The sequence below is a fragment of the Aulostomus chinensis genome, chromosome 2, assembly GCF_037954235.1.
Source record: "Aulostomus chinensis isolate RoL2024-O1b breed Wild chromosome 2, RoL_Achi_v1.0, whole genome shotgun sequence".
NCBI lineage: Eukaryota > Metazoa > Chordata > Actinopteri > Syngnathiformes > Aulostomidae > Aulostomus > Aulostomus chinensis.
Window position 1 is genome coordinate 27,415,040 of NC_141321.1, and position 21,239 is coordinate 27,436,278.

The 21,239-nt window shown below is 40.7% G+C and overlaps 1 protein-coding gene across 3 annotated transcripts in view; it reads right to left on the bottom strand.

The window, feature by feature from the left end:
• Nucleotides 1–21,239, bottom strand: part of igdcc4 (immunoglobulin superfamily, DCC subclass, member 4) — a 41,892-nt gene that overhangs the window by 14,843 nt on the left and 5,810 nt on the right. For all 3 annotated transcript variants that reach the window (XM_086188294.1, XM_086188303.1, XM_086188285.1), the window contains exons 2-3: nucleotides 6,714–7,028; nucleotides 1,445–1,586 (exon numbers count right to left, since the gene is read on the bottom strand). In XM_086188294.1, coding sequence (XP_086044420.1) covers nucleotides 1,445–1,586; nucleotides 6,714–7,028 — 457 coding nt within the window. The remainder of the gene's footprint in view (nucleotides 1–1,444; nucleotides 1,587–6,713; nucleotides 7,029–21,239) is intronic.

A 21,239-nucleotide genomic window follows, 5' to 3' on the forward strand; every position in this document is an offset into this window, starting at 1 on the left:
ATGAGCTGTTAGCAGGTCATGCACTTCTACAACATCCATTAACACTTAGTCCTCTGCAATAATGCTAGAACGCCACGGAAATTGGGGAAATGTCAATACCTTGAAGAGATCCAGAAAATTAGAACATTTGTGAGAAAGACCTGAGAGGGAGACTTGTCATACAGGTCTTGAAGATGTGGTGGCAGGTCGCCTGAGTATTATGTTAACAGCTCATGAACCCCCCCCCCCCCCCTTTACTCACAATATATCCTTAAAATTCACAGCCTTCACTACCACTGTGAAACAAGAATATCACAGATTAAATACATGCATTGTAATGATTGTCAGTGTGTTTTCCGAGCACTCAATTGTCAAGGTGAAATCAAGGGACTGTCTCCTTGGCTCAAGCTTGTAATGGCAGGCAGTATGTGCTCTGGAAGCATATGCATGGAAGAGCTAACGGTACAGCTACGCTCACGTGTACCCGAGACAATTGTACACTTATATTTCATATATTCAATTAAAGCAGAAAGAACATTTAAATGTCAAATCAAATTGGATGACAAAAAGGATTTCTGACCCCCCGGTTCACTATGCTGTATTGTTCTAACCTTCACAGCAGACATGCAGCACGGCTGGAGAAAACGGGAGTCATGCAAAATGGCTTCACCTCGTTTTGTTCAAAGTGACATTTTAACACATTCAAAATCGGTGAAAACCCTGTGGTTTCTCAACATTTCTCCCCACATCTTCTAATGTGTCAATAATTATGATTCTATCTTATTAAACTGCACTGATAAGGTTTACAAGACTTTCTGTTTTGCTGCATATTTCCATCTTTAATACCAAAACAACTTCTGCAGGGGGAAAAAAAATGCAGAGCACATAAGTAACTTGAACACCACATCGCTTGATAGCCATTTAAGTATGACAGGTGCTTCCATTTCTAGCATTTCTTTGGAATACAGCATTCAATGTTTTTTTTTTTTTTTTATAAATTAAGTACAGACAACAGCAGCCAATACAGTGTCATTGTTAAAGTAATCAGACATTGAATTGTGAGAATTTCTTTTTGTTTAATCTATTTTAGGATTTATTTCTTACTATGAGAAAGAATAACAAGATGTTGATGGAGATTTACCCAGAGGATCAACCGTTACACTCAAAAACTTTACATAATGTCTTCCTCCTGTTGTTGCAAGGATTTGTGGTGTGATATCATCAAAAATACTGAAGCGTTGAATCCCTGCATTTTAGGGATTAAGACTGAGGTCATGAACTAAAGCAACCTCCCCCCTTTGCGTCATCTTTCCTTCATTTCCAGTCTCAACTGGCACTATCCATAAACATGATTAAATGAAATGGGCCAAAAATATTATTTAAAAAAAAAAAAAAGCCTGCACGAAAAGGAGAGATGCTAGAACAACAATAAGATGAAGGACAATACCAACCCATACAGAATTACCTGGCATCCACAGGGACAGCAACTTTGTCCTTTTCCCAGATAATTACAGGTGTGGGTACTCCCTCAATCTGGCACTCGAAGCGGGCCGCTCCCCCAGCGGCAACTGTTTGGGGCGATGGCTCCAGATGAAAGTGAGACAGACCTGATGTATATAGATGATAAAGATCAAGGGTCATCAAAGAATAATTAGCAATGTAGCCACATTACACCGCACGGAAAATAGGTTAGACATTTTAGATTAATACTGGAGCCGTCAGTATGCTCGTAGCTAAAAATAGAAATAGAAATTAACATTTTTATTGGAAATCTGCATGTCATCTACAGATATCTGTGATATGATGAACATGGCACAGTTTTTTTAAGTAGGTCACACAATGATTACCAACTGGTCTAAACTGGGTCTATGTCGCTCTACCAGTGCCAGTATGGATGACATAAACTGGTCAACGTGGGAGCTGAAACCAATCTGGTCAAAGATACTCGCTGTACAATGCACAAGAAAATAATACCAATCACATTCATAGCTTTTGTTCAATATACCTAATTCATTCATTCTTTACTCGCTTTATTGACACCAAATCAGCTGGCTAATAAATTCATGCTGCAAACCTATATGACCATGCATTTTTCTGTGAACGCAGGTGTTTATTTGAATCCATAGTTTTGTCATGTCTAATTTAATTGAGGACTTCATATTTTAAACACAGTTCAATGTCCTGATTAGGAAAGGTCTCTGTATTTAATCAGGCTCAGCTCGATTATTCTCCAGGTTGAATCTTGGCAGAATTCCAACTGGAACCACCTCAACACTTTGAGGCACAGACGGACGCTTCCTACTCTAGGTATTACTGAGCACCAGGGGGCAACAGTGAGCAATGTCTGAGGGCCTCTAACCTTTGACCCCAACAAGCTGAGAACAAAACTGGTTGGCTGTCCCAGCCTCTTCGCCTGTAGCCCCGACTAAGGACTGGAGAGTGGGGGGTGGATCAAAGGAGAGAGCAGAGAGAGAAGAGAGGGCCGAGAGAGTTAGCTGAGGGGTAAAAGAAAAAGACTCCAAACCCCAACTGGTGAAAACGTGTAGTATATGTGCAACACTATGAGAAAATAACATAAATCACTAACACTAAATTAAATTGTGGAGATTGTTATATGGGAGATGTGAATATATAAACCCATCCAGCCATGAAAGTGTGTCCTTTTGTGTTTTCACATCCTGCTCTGTAACACATTTACTCCAAGTGGAGGTAAAGTTAGAGCTGATCCATAGCAACTGCCCACAGCATGAAAACACTTCTAGATTATTTAGCAGTAGCATAAATACATTAAGCTATACTTTGTAGGAAGGATGGTGATGAAGTGAACAAAGAAATGTTTTGTCAGCAGGTAAACCTAGGGGTAATAATATGCCTTTATGCTGGTTCCTAAAGCTGTTTAGGACTGAAGATACTTAAAATTAAGAAACTGTGCCTAGAAATTTAACTGGGGAAATATTAGATTTGTATGGATTTAACTGTTGAACATAATTTGACCTGATGATGCAAACTGAAAAGTTATCAGAGTTATATGAATATATCCAATGTACATTTTAACACAACAGTAAATCTGCTGGTACCAAGACCAAAAGACATACGGGGCAGTTTTGTCAGATTATCATTCTGCTATGACCGACCGCATTTTCTTTATACTTGTATTTGTGTCACAGCACTGTAATGACCCTCCCCCAACTGACATGGGAACCCCCCAGCTGGCTCCAGCGCCAGGGGTTCAATGGAAGACACTTAACCGTCTGAGAACAAGAATGGGATCATCAAAAGCTGCTCGGGCCAAATGGAACTACAAGACTGTCCCAACCACCCGAGAATGTGGAGAAAAAGAGCACATGACGACAGCTCAGAGGACCTCGCACGGCTCAATAAAGAAACGGAAATTCGGTATCGCACCACTCAAAATGTCCAACCACAAGAGCATCAAAGTTAGCTTGCAAACTGACGGTTTTAACATCTAATGGACTATTGTAAGCCAAGACAAATAGGGCAGGTTTTCCTTCAATAGCGTGGGGGGAAAAAAATCTACATAATTACAGTATTTTTCCTTGCTCTATTGTTAGAAATAACACAAAGTACATAGACATACACAGTAGCACAAGTCGTTTGAATCATTTCAGGAGAACTTGCATTGACTGCTGCTTGGCAAGCTTTGCAGGATGCGTAGATGATTAACCAGCCATTACAGCATGATGCCCTCATGTAAACACACCAAGTATATCACCACCAAAGGGCCTGATGAGTTGCCAGAATCCGTGTGTGTGTGTGTGTGTGTGTTGAACTGCTTCTCCCTCAACATTTTGGTGTGTGTGTGTGTGATTACATTACTAAATCTGTGTGTGAGCAGGGAAAAACAGCTGATCAGCGTGAGTGCACATTAGCTGACATTAATGCAAAGCGGCTGGTGGGTGTTCAGAGAAGACACTTTGCCCATGCTGTGATTGAACAATGGCGGCTCGCTGGGCTTCCACCTCCGCTCTGTCAAAGAATAATCATATTAGTCTTTTCCCAGGACTCAATGAGTGTCCTTAAGCCTAGAATGAAATGGCAGATCCATCCGGCACCAAGCAGAGCACACACTCAGATACTTCAAAGTTGACACTCCGGCATGCCATGATACACATCTGTGATTTTCCGAGTGAAAACTCCTAAATGACGTCAAAAACATGCCTAATCGTTTCCTAGCTACAAGCTCTTGTAACTTTGTTAAAAGAGCTGCTCTGCCTAACACCTTTAACCTCTCCACGTGCCGTATAAAAACTCATCTTGTCTCTTTGCTCCCTGTCATTTATCTTTTATCCATAGTGTTTCTCTTTCTCTCTCTCATTTTTTGCTCATCCTTGACTTTACCCTGACTCTCTCTGTCTTTGTCCGTCCCTCTATCTATGCCCCAGTCTTTGGCCCCACAGCTATCAGATTGCAGTGTTTTTCCCCTCCCCGTGTGCAAGCAGATAATTCCACCCATGACCTCTTTGCTATCCAGCTTTCAGGCTGAGTTACACTGTGAAAACCCATCAAACATTCCCCTGGTGTCAACAGATATTTGGGTTGGCTACTGGGGAATATAAGCACTACGGCTTTTTAAAAAAGAAAAATTCATTCATAACTTTGTAAAAGTGAACCCTTTTGTGGCAGATTGCCAGATAAACACAATGGCCAAGATAAACCACTTAATGTTTCCATTTGTGATACACCTTTTGCAGTAAAAGCCTTTGGAAAGAGAGTTGTATTATACAGTTTTATATGACTTGATATTGAAATCGCATAACAAGCACAACTACATGTAGGCTGTGACAAACATTATGAAAGAAGTGTGTACAAAACTTATAAAAACAATATTCTCTAACCTTCAGACAGAGAGAAATGCCTGTTCTGTTTATTTCCATTTGAGTATGACGCAATTAAAAATGCATCTCTCTGTAATGAAGACAACAGAATTAAACTAAAGCAGTTTTCATTGTAAGAACAACAACTCTGATTGAAATGGGTTTGAGAGGCTGTTAGGAATTAGAAAATATTGACATTCACCTCAGCAGTCTCATAATGAGAAAGGTTAATTGTTTTAATTCATGTCAAAAGCTGTTTTTTTTTCCCAGTAATGTGATGCACACTATATGCTGCCTCATGCATTTTGCTGAGAGAAAAGTGATTGAGACCCTGAAAGGCCATTTTACTTTTTCATCTTTATTCTCCTGCTCTCTTTCTTTCTCTCTCCCTCTCTCACATGCAACATATACTGCGTCACACAGGGAAACTGGGGCAGGTGGTTTTTGTAATGTGTTTTCACAGATGTGATCTGTGAAACATTTTGACTTCAGTCTTATTGCTGCTCGTGAAGACGCAGTAAGAAGTGAGAATATCCCCTCAATGCCAGTGATGAAGCAGTTCAGCTTTGACCTCTTACACAAAGACAGAATCTAGATATTTATTCAGAAACCGCACACACACACACACACACACACACACACACACAGAGTTGGCGTACATTAACAAAATAAACACCCTCCCTTTTACCCTAATCTTAACTATTAACTGAAAGCCTAACCTGAGCCTCAAACAAAGTCTTCACCCTCAAACAGACATTTAGATTGTGGGATCCAATATTTTGCAACTAAAAAGCACGTCAGACCCAAAAAAGTCTATTGGGCTCATAGTTTTTGGACCCCAAAAACACAGTTAAATGACATCACACATACACAGATTCATGCTCACGAACACAAACTTAAACACACACTGATCTGAAGCCTTTCCTTTCACCGTGGCTACAAACTCTCTTCAGCCTGTACCGCCTTCCCACCATTCATCCAGCGTCACCCTCCCTCCCCTTTACTCCTTATTGTCCCTCAAACAAGAGATCCTCATAAATAGGCATGTGACAGCTGACAAAAGCGTGGGCATCCACAGAGTATACTGTCTCATTTTACACAAAGCTAATGACTCAATAAAGACTACCTCTTAGAGTGTGAGACAGGGAGGCCTCCCTGGAGGGATGGATATGCTCCCCAAATGGACACACAAATGGACAAGTGGTACTCTCTGTTTATACTACTTTCTGGAGTCCCCTTGGAGGATGTTTCCAACACACACACACACACAAACACACACACACAAACACTAGATCGATGTCTACGAGAATTGCTCTTTTGCTTTCCCAGCACAATTGCCTCATACACCCTCTGATGGTGATATTTACATCACCCTTGCAGTCCCTTGCATACATGTGGATGAGGACAATACCAAACCCCTGTCTGATCATTTCACCAAATTCGATAACTTGTTTGATAAAGTGTTCCCGTTCTCAGGATACTTTTCAGAACTCCACTTGAGAATTACTGTAGACTCCTGTTAGAAGCAGAGGAGAACCAAATTCCTCTGGTGCCTTGTGAAGGATGGAGTTGGGCAAGCAGTAGAAATCAATCAGTCGATTATCTCAACAATCCTTCAACTGGTTGACCTGGTGTGTGCTTTACTGGTTATTCAAAAAACTGCAGTGTTGAACTTGAAGGTCAGTTGTCATTTTTAGCTATAAGACGTCTGGTCAAAATTTTGACTAGCTATGATGCTTTGTGACATCATCACAGGGCACATGTTCTGCCCTCCACAACTGCACTTTAGTGATCTGTGCAATGTACCCTAACCACTTGTCCGTCACATACACTCCTACGCTTAGTAGTTGTGCTAGGAAAGAGAAGCTACATAAAACCGAGGTGTTGCTGGACACTTACTTGCGAGGAGCACATTCACAGTTCGGCTGGTCAGAGCTCCGAGGGCGCTGGCACTCACGCAGCTGTAGCCCCCCTCCACACCCTGGGGGGGCAGGCCATCCTTGGTGGTTGGCAGCAAGAGTAGAGATCTGTTGGTTAAATACTGCTGGAAATCACTCCCCCTCTGAGGCAGAGGCTGGCCATCCTGCTGCCAGGTGATATTAACTGGTGCGTCACTAGCCCCGAGGTTGCAGTCCAGCAAGAGGGGCGAACCTGGCTCCAACACTACATGACTGGGCCCAGCCCCACAGCTCAGCTCCACCAACACAGGCTTTTCTGTAGGACACAAAGAGAAAAAGACAAGAGTGTTCAAATGCTCTGCACAGAAACCAATCTTTATTTAAAATGTTCCCAAGTGCATAATATATTGTACAGTAGCCTTGCTGCAACCCTCTGCAGGAACCTTTTTATTGCTCTGTGAACACACTCACCACTCAACTGTGAATTAAACACTGTGCTTTTTTTCCTCATGGATTATATTATTGTTGCTTTTTTAAAATCTGCGTCATCCCCCGCTATTTTTACCAACTCTATCAGTTTCAGTGTTTGGCAATTTGTCATTTTATAGCACAACTTCAATACAGTCAATAGTGTTGACAGCACAGATGGATTGGGGTAGAACATTCCTGAGGCAGGGACAGAGAGGAGAGGAGGCCTGAGTCAAAGGAGGAGGAGGGGCTTTGAAAATGAAATGGGTGCAGCAGCACAGAAGGATTTGTATGTCAGCAGCAGAACATTAAAGTCAGTGACAAAGAGGGGAAGTCCAGCCACGAAGAGGTTGACGATTTGGTCTGAGATGAACGACGAAATGCTTTATGAATGACGGTATAATGAGATTTTTACAGATTGTCTTTTTAAAGAAAATGTATAATGGGCAAGAGGTGCCAATCACAACAACAAAACAGGCAAAATTTCCCATCATATCTAAAAAGACAAAAGCGTGGAATCGGAAAGTCAAATCCAAAGAGTTGGCAAACAGCATAATGATAACTCACCAAACACAAGCACAGAAAGGCTAATAAATTACCGCGAACGTGAACCGACTGTTGGAAAACAACGAACAAATGATGAATAAATTAACAAGAAAAAAACCCCACAACAAAACAGAGAGACCCCTGCTTCTGGTTAAAAATTCATTCTGGTCAATAGCAATCACACTGACCACTAGAAGTTAATGTTGCTGTGGTATCTGTTTTGAACATGTGATGTCCAGTTTGAGTATTTTCTGGTTTGTCTTGTTTTCAACGTTGATTTGCCAATTTGTTGTTTTTTTTCCTTTCCTCTTTTTCCTTTTGCCGCTGCGTTTTGCAATTCGCTGCTTTTTCAGTTGGCAGTATGATGTCCCTCATGCTGTTGTGTTTTTTTGTGTGTGTTTGTTTTTCAATTGACATTAGCATAAAAAGTGCCAGATGGAGCAGCTATAGTCATTACGACCAGAGAAACTGAGATGACATTAATATCATGTGAGAAGGTCTGTATAAGAAGAGACTTCGGGGCTGTAGGTGGAGCTTTGCCCCAGGAGAAAGCTTTAGGATCCCTTTCTAAACAGCAGTGAGTGGAGGGTCACTGTTTGTTTGGGTCAATGTCCCCTAACCTGTGGGTCCTTGGGACCATGGGGTGTTAGCCAGGGGGGCTGCCATACTTTTCATGATCCATATGGCTGCAGTAGCTGCCTCCAAGTTATCACTCAGTCTTGTTTGTGCTGCAGGCTCGTCCTCAAGCTAGAAACATCTCAGCTCAGCTGCTGCGCTCTATTAACCAGCACCAAAGTGTCGGTGCTGCCAAACCCAACAGGTGGGGGCTCCTCCAAGTGGAGCGAAACAAACCAGGGAATGTTTTCTCCACCCTCATTACGCACTTTCAAAAACGCCTTGATATTTTTCATGTCTTCCTGTAGGCCTTTGTCCAAATCACAGCAAGAGATGCTTTCCGGGAAGATTTCAGTAAGATGTCTGAAGCAACCAAAACAATTTAATTGGGGTTTAGTGTCCTCATTTTGACTATAAAGTTCATCTTCTACTTTCACACTAGTTGTTTTACAAGTCTCTACTTTTTGTATGAGTGTAAACACCACCTCCATCATCTGCTGCACCGCTGCCGCCATACTCCAGCCCCTAATTATACAGAATTTAATGTTCAATTTCCATAATCTCCTCTCTTTTAATTACTATCTGACCTTCAAGGTTTGGAATTATTTTCCCTCTGTTTTATAACAGTAAGTGCTGTGAGAGCCATTTTAATTCAGTTCGGCAGAAAAGAGAAGCAAATAGGGTACAAAACTGTAGGCTGAAGGATCTTAAGAGATCTAATGAAAAAAAGAAAGGGAAGATCGAGAGAGGAGAGAGAGATGGGAGATGAAAGGGCTGGAGACTGATAATCTTGAATGACATGATGGTACTTAATTAACTTGTATGAGGAAGCAGGTTAGAACGAGGAACAAGGGGACAACATGAAACAGGTTAGGATCAATAGTGCCTCTAAAATTTGATGCCTAACTCTTCGTATACATGTCACCCTGAGCAGTCCAACGTTTGTCTCCATACATTATTCTCTAGTAGCTGTCCTGTTATCTGCCTGAAACCAAAGGCAGATTTTATCCTTCTAATGGACATTGCACTTGTTCTTCAATTCCAGGAACAGTGAGTGCATATGCCAATAAAAATATCAAAGGTTCCAAATACATTAAAATATTTTGAAATAGATGGTAAGTCACCCATTATAGAAAACTACAACGCTATCTCCATAAAATACCTCTCCCATCTCTGCGCTTTGTTTCCTCCTATGTTGTGTAACAACAGACTGTGTGCCTGTTTCTGTCTCTTTATGTCGGTATTGCTAGAGGTAAGTGAGCAGCCAAACAAATAAGGCTAAATAACACTCAGACAGAAGCAGCAGTGAATGAAAACCGGTAGCAGCGAACTAATATTAGCATCACTCTAACAGTAGCAGCGAGCTGGTTGATGTAGCATCAGCAAAAACAAGTGCAGCCAACTAGCACATTAACAGTAGTGCCAGTTAAGATGAATGGCTTGAATTTGTTTGTTTGTGAATTGCTTATAGCTTTCTTAGATTTGTTGAGAGTCTCCTACAGTCTCACAATACCTTGCATTGCTCCAATCACTTTGGCTGACTTTATAAGCAGCGCCCCTGGGTAATGTAGTTTATAAAGTCCTGACCGTTTGGGAGAAGTGCAGTGAAGTATGCGAGTTACAGTATAGGGACTATAATGTAGAAGAGCCAGTATGGTGCATTAGTGAGAAGCGACCCACTTGGAGGACTGAGAAACCATGTGTGAATTTAGGTTAGAAATATGTTCTTATATACATACAAAGGTACATACACACACACACACACACACACACACACACAGGCAGGTTTCCTTAAGCTTCTCTCTCTCTGGTGTTGAATTAATTAAGTTAATGGGAGATGGAATTTTTTTTCCTTGATTAAATGAGGTCTGACCCCCCACCATCACATCCTGATGAAGAGTCTGGGTAATGCTGAGAGAGACTGAACAGTGCTCGAGTGCGTGCACGCACACACGTTCACACACACACAGACTCACACATTTGCCACGGTGACAAATAAATATGCTTGTGCACATGTTTTCATATACCTTTTCATAAACAGTAACACATATAGAACATTAAAACATGTATCTTATCTTGTAGGGACAAAAATCCCACACACATGTACAAGCACACACAGCCGTCCACTTCTCCTCTCTTCCTCGCTCCCATTCCACCTAATTAGGTCTCATTAAGTCATTAGAATGTTAGCAGCCATTTCCAAGCTCACTGCCAATAGTTTCACTTGGCGAGAGGTGGAAATCATTAGATATGTAACCCATTACACCTTATAAAATGGAACAAGTGTGATGATTAACATGCTAAAAAGCAGGGAAGCCTTTTAATAAACTAATTGAACTGAAATGGGGAGAAAAGCCTGTAATCTAATGTAACATGAAAGCTAACATGACCCACAATACTTTATAAAACTATGCAAGTTATTACATTTTATTAAAAGTGGCTTCTGGGAATAAAACATACACAAACACACCTTACAATGACCTGGATATGTGTCCTTGTGCAAGACACATACACACACACACACACACACACACACACACACACACACACACACACACACACACAGCCATTACGAGAAAAGCGTGCACCCACACAGTAGCTGTCAGTGTCTCATGAGGACTCAATGTGTTGAAGAGGGGAGTTCAGTGAAATAGTCATTTTGCCATTTTACAATTGAGAACTGCAGGAAAAGACGAAGTGCACTCTGGGATATAAGTAGAGGCTGTGCAGTCTTGCCGAACTCTAGTGAATGGATTGTGATTGCACTGCACCAAGACGACGGAGGTTCAACGTAGAAGAGAGAGACAATTAAATCGAACCAGTCAGACAGCACAAGTCAAATACAGTAAATAAATATAATGAAGAAAGCAAGGCAGTGTAATATATCACTTGTCTGGTTTTGTTGTGTTGAAATTGTGTTGTCAATAAACAAAGAATAAAGGAGTAAAGTCTGGTATTTTATTATATATTTGAGATTGTATGACTGTTTTCTGAAAATTGATTATTGAAATTTGAAGAATGCACTTCTGTATGACAAATCAAAAAGGACAAGATAAATATTTGCAATCCTTTTCAGGGTCAAACATACAGAATCGACTAATAAAACCAAACTGAAAGCTATGAAGAGACAGATTCTACCATCACTAAGAGACAGAATAAAGCCAGTGGTATTACAGGCAGCGCTCCCTTATTCCATCTTTGTTAATGAACAACATTTTGGAGAGCAGGAGAAAGTGGAGGACAAGAATGACGCAACACAGTGAATATTTCACCTGGTTGAGCTCTCTGTCAACAGAGACTGGACACGCCGCAACCCTGAGGTCACAGGTCATGTTACCAAGCCTCTAAAGTGAAGCTACACAATACCTCCCGCCTCGAGGGAAGTGCAGATATCTACAAAGATAATGAGGGAAAAAAGCATGCAACATGGAACAGCATTTAATTTCCCCAGCATCATACGTATTCAACTTATAGGGCCCCGCCGGTCATATCACTGTGGTGTTTATGAATAAAAATATTCTTCACAGCTGTTACCTTGTTCTGATAAACATCATATATATTTTTATATCCTGTACATATTTGAGTGACTTTAATACCAAGGTGGTGGGAATAAAATTGCCGGACTGACAGACATTAAAAACAAAACTAAGAATCCGTAGTGTTATTACTGTTGGGCATGTCAGTATCCTAACATGCAATCAAATATGCTACCCTTAAACACATTTGTGAGGTATTTTGACTTAAAAAGATGCATGATTATAAGAACAATTTAATGTATGATTGCTTTTACAAATAATGTCGTACTGTATTCATTAATTGCAGAGTTATTTCATCCAGATATAGAAGGTGCTTCTTCCAAAATAGAAACTTCTAACGCTTGAATCCCTGACACGGGTTCAGCTGGGAGACTGAGCCTACTGAAATTGACATGACATGAGCTGACTGCCAGGAAGATGTTGGAGGTGCTGGAACTAAAAATACACTCCGCAGCTCATTTGTTACTTGGGTGTTATAGATTAGATGTTCTTCTTTTACAAAATGATCCTTTCATACCTGACAAATGCCAAGTTTAGTTTTGACTTGTCGCCTATTTGTTCCCTGACAGCTGCTCGTAGGATATTTTCTACACTGATTTGTAGAGTAGTGACGATGTTGGGAAAGTCTGACATACATTGTGATCCTCTAGTGTGACTAAAACCAGCAACTACAGTGGCGTGTGACCAAGTGTTCTCGATCCGAGCAGGCGGAACCGTTTAAAAAAAAAAGGTGAAAAACAGTGTAAGAAATAGAACGGGCTAGAAAGAGAAACCTTTAAAGACTGAATGAGATGGGAGACAGAGGAGTGCAGATAAGATTGGTGCAGCCTTGAGTCTCTACACAGAGATGGCAGCAAAATATGATTACTTTTGTGAAGAGGGATCACGAAGGTACTCAAAAGCGGATATAACCAGATTGCCATGAATAGCACATCTGATAAATTGACATACAGAGGCGACATCTTTATGAAGTGTTCCTGAGATATGTGCAATCTATTGTATTGCACATGCACTGGCCTCAGAGTTACAAGGACATCAGTGAAACCTAGACACCCTGCTGAGTGAACAGCTGGTTTGATTGATGGGAGCTTGAGCAGTTTCAGGAAACACAAGGAAAACTCTGCGTGCGTGCGTGCGTCTGTGTGTGTGTGTAAACCACAACCCTGACACGATCAAGTAGCCCCTGTTTTTCCAGCATTGCCTCTCGTCCTCTCTGATTGAATTATGTATATCGATAACAACGAGGTAAAAATAGCTTCATCATTTGTATGAGCTTGTGGCAAAAAGCTCCTTGCCATGTAAATAAATCAATATTTTGAGGCAAGTGTTTAGGTGATGTGGACAGAGAAGCAGCAAGCTAAACTCTACAGGGAGACTGAAGTTTTTCGATTTCAATATGCTGGTGGAACTGCCTGAACACAGCAGAAAGTCTCCCTGTCTAGAGCTAGTTAAGCAACATAGAGAAGACCAGGGGGCAGGCATATGTACATTGGAAAGCGCAGTGCAAATAGCAACTTGTTCATTTTACGAAATGAAATGTACAAAACCTGGCTGATCACGTCATCAGCGCATGTCACTGCCCTCTGAACTGTAACGTGCAGCTGCAGACAAACAAGCTTCTGCATTGTAATGCAAGTACGGAGGAGAATGAAGTGAAAATGAGATGACACGGAGTTTTTTGATGACAAAATACTAGTATTGCTTCCATAATGGGAGGTTCTCCTATTCATGCATGAAATAATTAGCTTTCTCCCACATTTTTTGATAACAGAATACATAATCAGTCCCTCTTTATTCATCTCCTCCCATGTTTTTCCTACTTTCCCCTCCCATTAATGAATATGCATGTGAGCACAACTTTCTATTCTGAGCTCCTTCAAACAGGCACAATGCAGTTTTAGCCATGTGCGATCTGTTTGTACACACCGTGCCATTTTTAGGGCGCACAACATTACCCCTAAAATGGGTGCTAAGGTGTCAGTACATCTGCTCCTGGATGTTTCAGTGGATCTCCAGTGAGGCAATGATTCACTCAACAATGTGAACAGCTGCCGTATCAGGAGTTAACCATTCCAGCTGTGTTTCCTCCCATGACGATACTACAGGGTACTTCTCACAGCCCGTCATCCAACCGCGCGCGCACACACACGCACACGCACACACACACACACACACACACACACACACACACACACACACACACACACTCACGCTCAAGTTTACTGTCAGGGAGCTGATACAAGCCAAGATTTTAATTGCTCCTTGAGAGCAGTTTTGTTTTTCAGCCCAGGAGAGTTGACTGAGTTTACACATACAGACAGGGCTGAAAAATTAATCAAAAAAAAGAAGAAGAAGCTTTGAGAGCCGCACTTTTTTTTTCTTCTGGCATCTTTCTGAATTAAGTAGTCTGGATGCCCAGGATTCTTAGCCTTGTAACTCTGTAAAGAAATCAAAAGTATGACTGTACTTCATGAAAGCTTATTATTGACTTTTAAAGACAAATGGGCTTGTTTTGCCACTGCCTTCTTGAGATTTATTGGACCACCAATAACATTCTTTTTTAAAGATAAACAATGCCAAATCCCAGTCAATGTCAGGGAATTTATTTAGATTTCATAAGTAAATTGCTTTTGATTATGAATAAAATAACATGATTATTTAATAAAGACCCTCAGGTCCTGATGGTGCCACTGTGTCTGACTAATATGGATATGTTCCACATTTTGCATTTCTAGTATTGAACCACTAAACTAACATTTACACACTCACATGCAAAACACTGTAGATCACACACATCATTTATATATTTAAATTGACAGCTTTAAATAGCAAGTAGAATGGAATTCCCACTGAATGAAAGAGTGGTGAGACAAACATGGCTACTGTGTGTGCGCATGAGAGGGGCAAAAGGGAGCCGGACAGACAATGGGAGACAGAGAATGAGAGAGGGGCGTCCTGGTACAGGCCCTTATGCCTCCTGCTCTATGTACAGTGCTCATTCATCCTCGTCTCGCTTCCACCAATCACAGAGCAGCGCTTCTGTTTGCAAGGCCTCCCAGCACCATGGGGCCTCCACATGGCCATGTCAAGTGCCAGGCCCCCTTGCATGAGTCAACAAAGCTGACAATAAAACTAACATAGGAGTAACATAGGAGATCCAAATCAGATTCTGGTTGTTCACACAGCAGCGTAGCTGATGTAAAGGAATGTGAGCGTGTGACATTAGAGGATGAGCTGGTGCACAAGCAGTGGTTCCCACTAGGTTTGTGACACAACTCAACAAAGCCGAAAAAGCACATATAAAGAAGAAAAAACACTCCGGCAGACATTTGAAAAACTGTCTAAACGCACTCCCTCCCTATTTTTTGAAGCAGCTCTTTGAAGTAAAGTGCATGGACTTTATCATGCTCATGTGCAGTGAAGATCTAGGTTGAGCATCTCACACAGTGTCACAAGGATGAACGAGACAGGGATGTGTCACTACCTGGAATGAATACCAAGGGCAAACTGTGCTGAATAGGCTTCAAATATCAACCTTTGACTCCGGCTCTCAATACTGACATTTTCCATCACAGATGAGTGAGAGAAATTTTCTCTCACTGATAGAAATTTTCTCTCACTGATAGAAAATTTCTCTCACTGAGAGAAATACCGCATTTGAAGTACAACAAAGGAGGCAGGGGCGCTCAGAATGAATGCACAAAATCGCAAATGTGTATTCTCTCTTGAATGATGGTTAAATATTCATGATGTTGGAATTCACAAACATAAACAATAGCTTTCAATATTTTATTCTGTGTTTATCACCTCCACTGGAAGCCTTTTGCTGTCATGTGATCAAGACTGACAGCAGGGAGGAAAAGTGATGGAATTTCTTCCTCAGTACAGTCTCCAAGTTGCAACAGGGACTGGAGGGCCTATTATTACCTTGAGGAAGCCAACATGGCCTAATCCCTCCAACTATGTGCCATTATAAATCACAGAATTGTATACTGCTTTATAGGCAAACTGTAAGCTGTCTGAATCTGAATGACTTAGGCCAAAAACTGCATAATTACATTCAGCAAATAAGTAGATCAAGAGAATCATTCACACACTTCATACCATTTATTTACAGCAGGGATGTCATATACTCTACAGTATTAAATGTAGTAGTTTGTACCAGTTTCCAAGACTCTTAATACCAAAGTCTTGGCTAACTCCATCCACTTCTTTGTCAAACAAAACACAAGAACTTAGCTTTGGCTCTTGAGGTGTTTAAGCATCAATCCCCTGTCAAATAGCCTAAATTGTTCCTTTATTGTTCTTTTACTAGTAGTTTTATTTAAGAACACAGCAGTGCCCCAGAAAGGCACACACGCGCACAAACACACACACATACACACTGACTATCTCTGACTGCAGACTCGCTGCAGCACCAACAGAAACCCTGCTGTCTCACATAGTCTCCGTGTTTTTCTTTCCACAAATCCACAAGCAGACCTGTTGCTGCACCTGCACTCGCTGCACTGCCGCCACCATTTCACATGTTGTTATTGTCCAGTATCTCCAGTAGCTACACTACCTTTGGTACTTTCACAGAAAACAGGCATTGTCACATTTTTAGGCATCAAAATTTTGTACAATACAACTTTCTATTGTGAATTGAAGTTGTTTTTTTTTTCTCCTCCCACACAGACAACTATTCATGCAGCAACTAGCACAAATATTTCTGATCTATAGGCTGTAGCCTTTTTTATGAGCAGAAATAACTCGCAGTGAAACTTCCTTATGGCTTAGGAGCTACTGGTGGCTGATCGCAATGGTTTGCTGCGCACTTTGAAACAGTCATCCTAACGGCATATAGAGCAACACAACAGTCGGCACCAGGGCCTATAGTACACTAGGAAACTATAAAAACACTGTCGAGCAAATGGGCTTCCTGCCAAAATGTTATAACTCAGATTAAAGCTTTTTCTGTTTATTTAGGCCATTCTGAAATAGATGAAAAAAAACAAAACAATATAACAACAAAGATTTGATTCACTTGCTGTTGCCTCCTGATTCAAGTGGCTTAGAGAAATAACCCGGTTCAATGAATCTGATTTTCAGGCTGTCCACTAACACGAGGGAGGAATGGAAGGAATGTGAATGCAGGTTATTTGACTAAGTGAGTGCAGCCAGACATCTACTTCTCACGCAAAAGCCCCCCCCCCCCCCCACACACACACACACAAATGCAACACTGATAGAATAAAAAGTACAAAAAAAATGTACTCTAGAATCAATGTTTGTTGTTTTTCTCAACCACATTCTGATTACTTGTGGGAAAAGTCGACACATTACTATGCAAAAAGTACCTGAATAAATTCTGTGCTCCAATAAGGTGACGGACTGCCTCTTTAATCATGGGTAACACCACTACACAACATATTCATGCAACTTCACTGAGAAGTCTTGCAATGTTTACACACAGCTGATGTCACATTGTTGAAAAAAGGAGCAGGGAAGTAAAAAAAACATGTTAAATATGCAGTTTGTGCGCTAATACCAGGCATCTGACATGTTCAGCAGCCAGTGCCAGTGTTGAATCTGGCTAGTGAACAAATTTATGATTGACCTGAAGCTGCTGCTAAATAAGGCGCAGAGCCTGCCTCAGTATTTTACTGTATCACCACAGCCATACTGACAGCATCAGTTCAAAATCCAATCATGTATAGGTATGAATTACTCTGTTGCAAACCTCAATGAAATCTGTCAGAGCTACATCATGGCTGTTATAATATATAATACATCTTTTCTGGGGATTGAATAATTAATATGTATCAGCAGTGGCAAAGAAAAGCTTGAAACTGCCTTGCACATATTCATATGTTCTGTATTATGCAATTAATGTGCAACTCTGTGTTGATGGCAAATTATGTCCATGTACTATTTGAGGGACATCTTCCATTCTTTGATTAAATGTGAAGAAGGCTTTGCTTGGGAGAAAAAGATAAAATGCACAAGATTGAATGAGATGAGATGTTTGTGCTTTGAATACAAACCAGTCAATATTATGACTGAATGGAGGTTTTTTGTGAGCTGTGCAACCATTGTGAAGATGCTGGGTCAGATGGCAAAGTTGAATTAATGTTGTCTCTTGGAGTGGGAAAACATGTTGATGCCATGTTTTCATGAACAACCCTAACTTCTGGACCCAATTTCCTGACATGAAACAATGTGACTCAGTCTAAAATGATGCCGTTGTGACTGCCACTGAGAATTAAACGTCTTCGATAAACACAATTTATGGAAATTGTGATCAACATAAGACCTACAAACCAATCCATGCACTGGATTTAAGTAGTCAGCAAGCTTTCCTCACTGTAGAGAGGATGCCAGCTGATGTCAGAACAATCTCGCTTTGGTGATGTCAAGTCCGAGTCAGAGTCAGGACAGCAGTGATCAGGGAATAAAGCCGCGGTGGCATCCACAGCCATTCAACACAATTCTGAGTTACCAATCTACTGCAGAACAAATCGATTTGATGGTTTATTTTATTATTGAAATTTAAAAAAAAACTTGACGCGAGCAGCTGTCAATCAGTATGTGTGATATAAGCTACACTAAAATGTCAAACAAAATTTAGCACAAATATAGTAGAGGGGTACCTTTTTTTGTTGTTGTTGTTTGACTCAAGCCAGATCTGCTAACATGGAATACAACCTGCCACCAGGGAGCGATAAAGCTCGTTAGGGTTCACTTTTTGTGAGTTCTCACCACATCTCTCTGTACAATAGGATTAATACAATCACAAATGTTCTGAAAGTACAAGCAAGTAAACTTTTCTATGTTCTTTTTAAGTTGACATTATGGTTGTAGATGGAGGATAAAATTTAAAATGTTATTCACATGTACATTTATGAGAGAAACTATGAGAAACATGTATGATGAACACCATACACAGAAAATTCCGTCTAGGCTCGCCTTAAATACATACAAAATGATAATTGGCATAGCTAATCAGGCTTACTTATATGAAGATGTGCAACTGATAACCAGCAAATACATGCAACTATTTATTTCCTTCCCATGCGTGTGAATCGGCACACACAGAGCACCACAAAATCATGTCCTATTCCCTGCACAAATATACTCAGCTGAAACTCAGCCCAGGGCATCTTTAAATAAAATACATCCTAATTTAGCATGGACTATCTGGGGAGGGGATCAAGATGCACTCAGAAATCACAGCTGACACACCTTCAGTTTCAAAAGAGCATGGAGACACACAGGGTTTATGTACCTCATTTAAAACACACACACACACACACACACACAAACATATACTATAGGAACTTAATTCACCACTTATGTGTAATGAGCAAGTTCTCTGCAGGCGCTGCTGAATGAAAAGCTCTGATTGTAAAACTCAATTGATTGGCATATGTATGTTTGCAAAGTGAATGAAGAAGTACAGCCTGATCAGTTTGGGCTCACATAAGCTTAAACAAGGATAATAACTAGAATTAAATGCCCTTTTACTTACAGCACAGGCAGTGAGATTCAAAATGCAATTACATGGTGCCATTAAGGTGGTAGAGGACCTCACTTTTCAGGGTAAAAAAGGGTAAAAGTGCAGTCGGCCATCCCTCTATATTATATCATACTCCATATTCAAAATTCTGTACCTGTCTCTTCAATGGAAACTGAGCAGCTGCCTCTCTGTTGTAGAAACCAAACTGGAGCTGAACACAATGAAACACTAAAGATGATAAAGGAGATCAGGAGAAAACAGATGTCAAATCGTAGGGGACCTGAAGGTGGAGACTAAAATTGACTCCATCAAATGGAAAGCCCAGCAGGGAATCCATTTTCAGAAGTGGCTATGGAGGTTCAACCTGCCAAAAAAAGGTGATTCACTGGTAATGGCGTTGTATAAAATACCTTTTTAACAAGCACATAACAGTTCTGTATTTCTTTTATCTTTTTTTAAGCAGGTACACTGAGATTCATTAACTTTGATACAAAAAGGAAGATCAAAAAATATATTAAAACCACTGGTTTACCAATTCTTCAAATGGACTGTTGCATCAATGAAATAATTAGACAGATACTTGTTAATTTCACTAATCTGTATATTAATCAATTTCTTGCATAGTGAATTCACAACTATGAAGAGCCTCCAGGTCTAAAAGTAGATTTTGCCACTCTACCTGCCTGTGTGAGAGATGACATACACAGCTGGCTGGGGGAGGAAGCCAGAGAGCAAGGTAACCTACCCAGGCAAAGACACCCAGGGTCAATGACAGTGAATATGGGATGCCACCTGCTTGTGCATGTATGCAAATAATTACCTTCATGTTAGCCATGTTTATTTGACAGTATGACATAATGGTATTCACAGCTTGCTGATGCACATTCCAGTCTCAAACTGCGACAATGACAATTTATTATCTGAGTTGACAATCTTAACTTGCTAAATTCTCCTAAAACTCACGGTGTTTGATTTTGCACGTGTCTGGTCACACTTAAGGGCATACAGGCATCAGAAATTCAAAGATTAGGAGGTAAAATGTTGTATGATTTGGAACGGAAAGAGAATCTGTTGAATAAACGGAGAGGTTCCTGTGATGTGTTGCACATTAAATAAAGAGTACAGAAGTTAACACAGTCGTTGAGATGTCATTAACCACATCATTGCCCATTATCCAAATTTTTTACGACAGTGCTGGACATGACTTAATTGTGCTGAAATGAGGGCCTTTTGTAAGGCTCATGAGCAAATACATGAGCAATTTTTATTGAAGAACTTTTCAAAGTTTGTGACACTTCAACCTCAAAAGACTCCAAATTGGACCAAATACAACCCCTTGTGTAACATGACAGGCCTCTGATATCTAAGCTAGGAAATGGACTTTGCCTCTGAGTACCCTGGTGCAGCGTGTGGAATAAATGGTTCACTCAAAAAAACCTTTTCCCACCCACCACCACTGCACAGTGTTAGCCTACTTAAGCACTAAGATAACTGCTGGCTACTTTTCCTGGGGTGTTTAATAAAAACATTGTCTTTGTGAGAAACAAGCTGCTGAGATGACTTTGTCTGACCTGAGAATATTGGAATAATAACAGTTTTTCCCTCTTTTGTGTAGACCAGAATGTGAGTTGTCCATCTATCATGATTGGCGCTTTATCCTCCCTAGAGCTGAATCAGACAGAAGTTTGAGGCGGAGATGGGAACTCGAGTCAAAAGACCTGGACCTCATATGTATTAAGTTGCAAACATATGTGCCTTAAGGCTTGACTTAGACTCTGGGCTGTGGGACTCAATCTATATTTGACACATTAACACTAAGGAAGTATCTGACATGCTGTCATCTTTCCCGTCACACGTATACGAA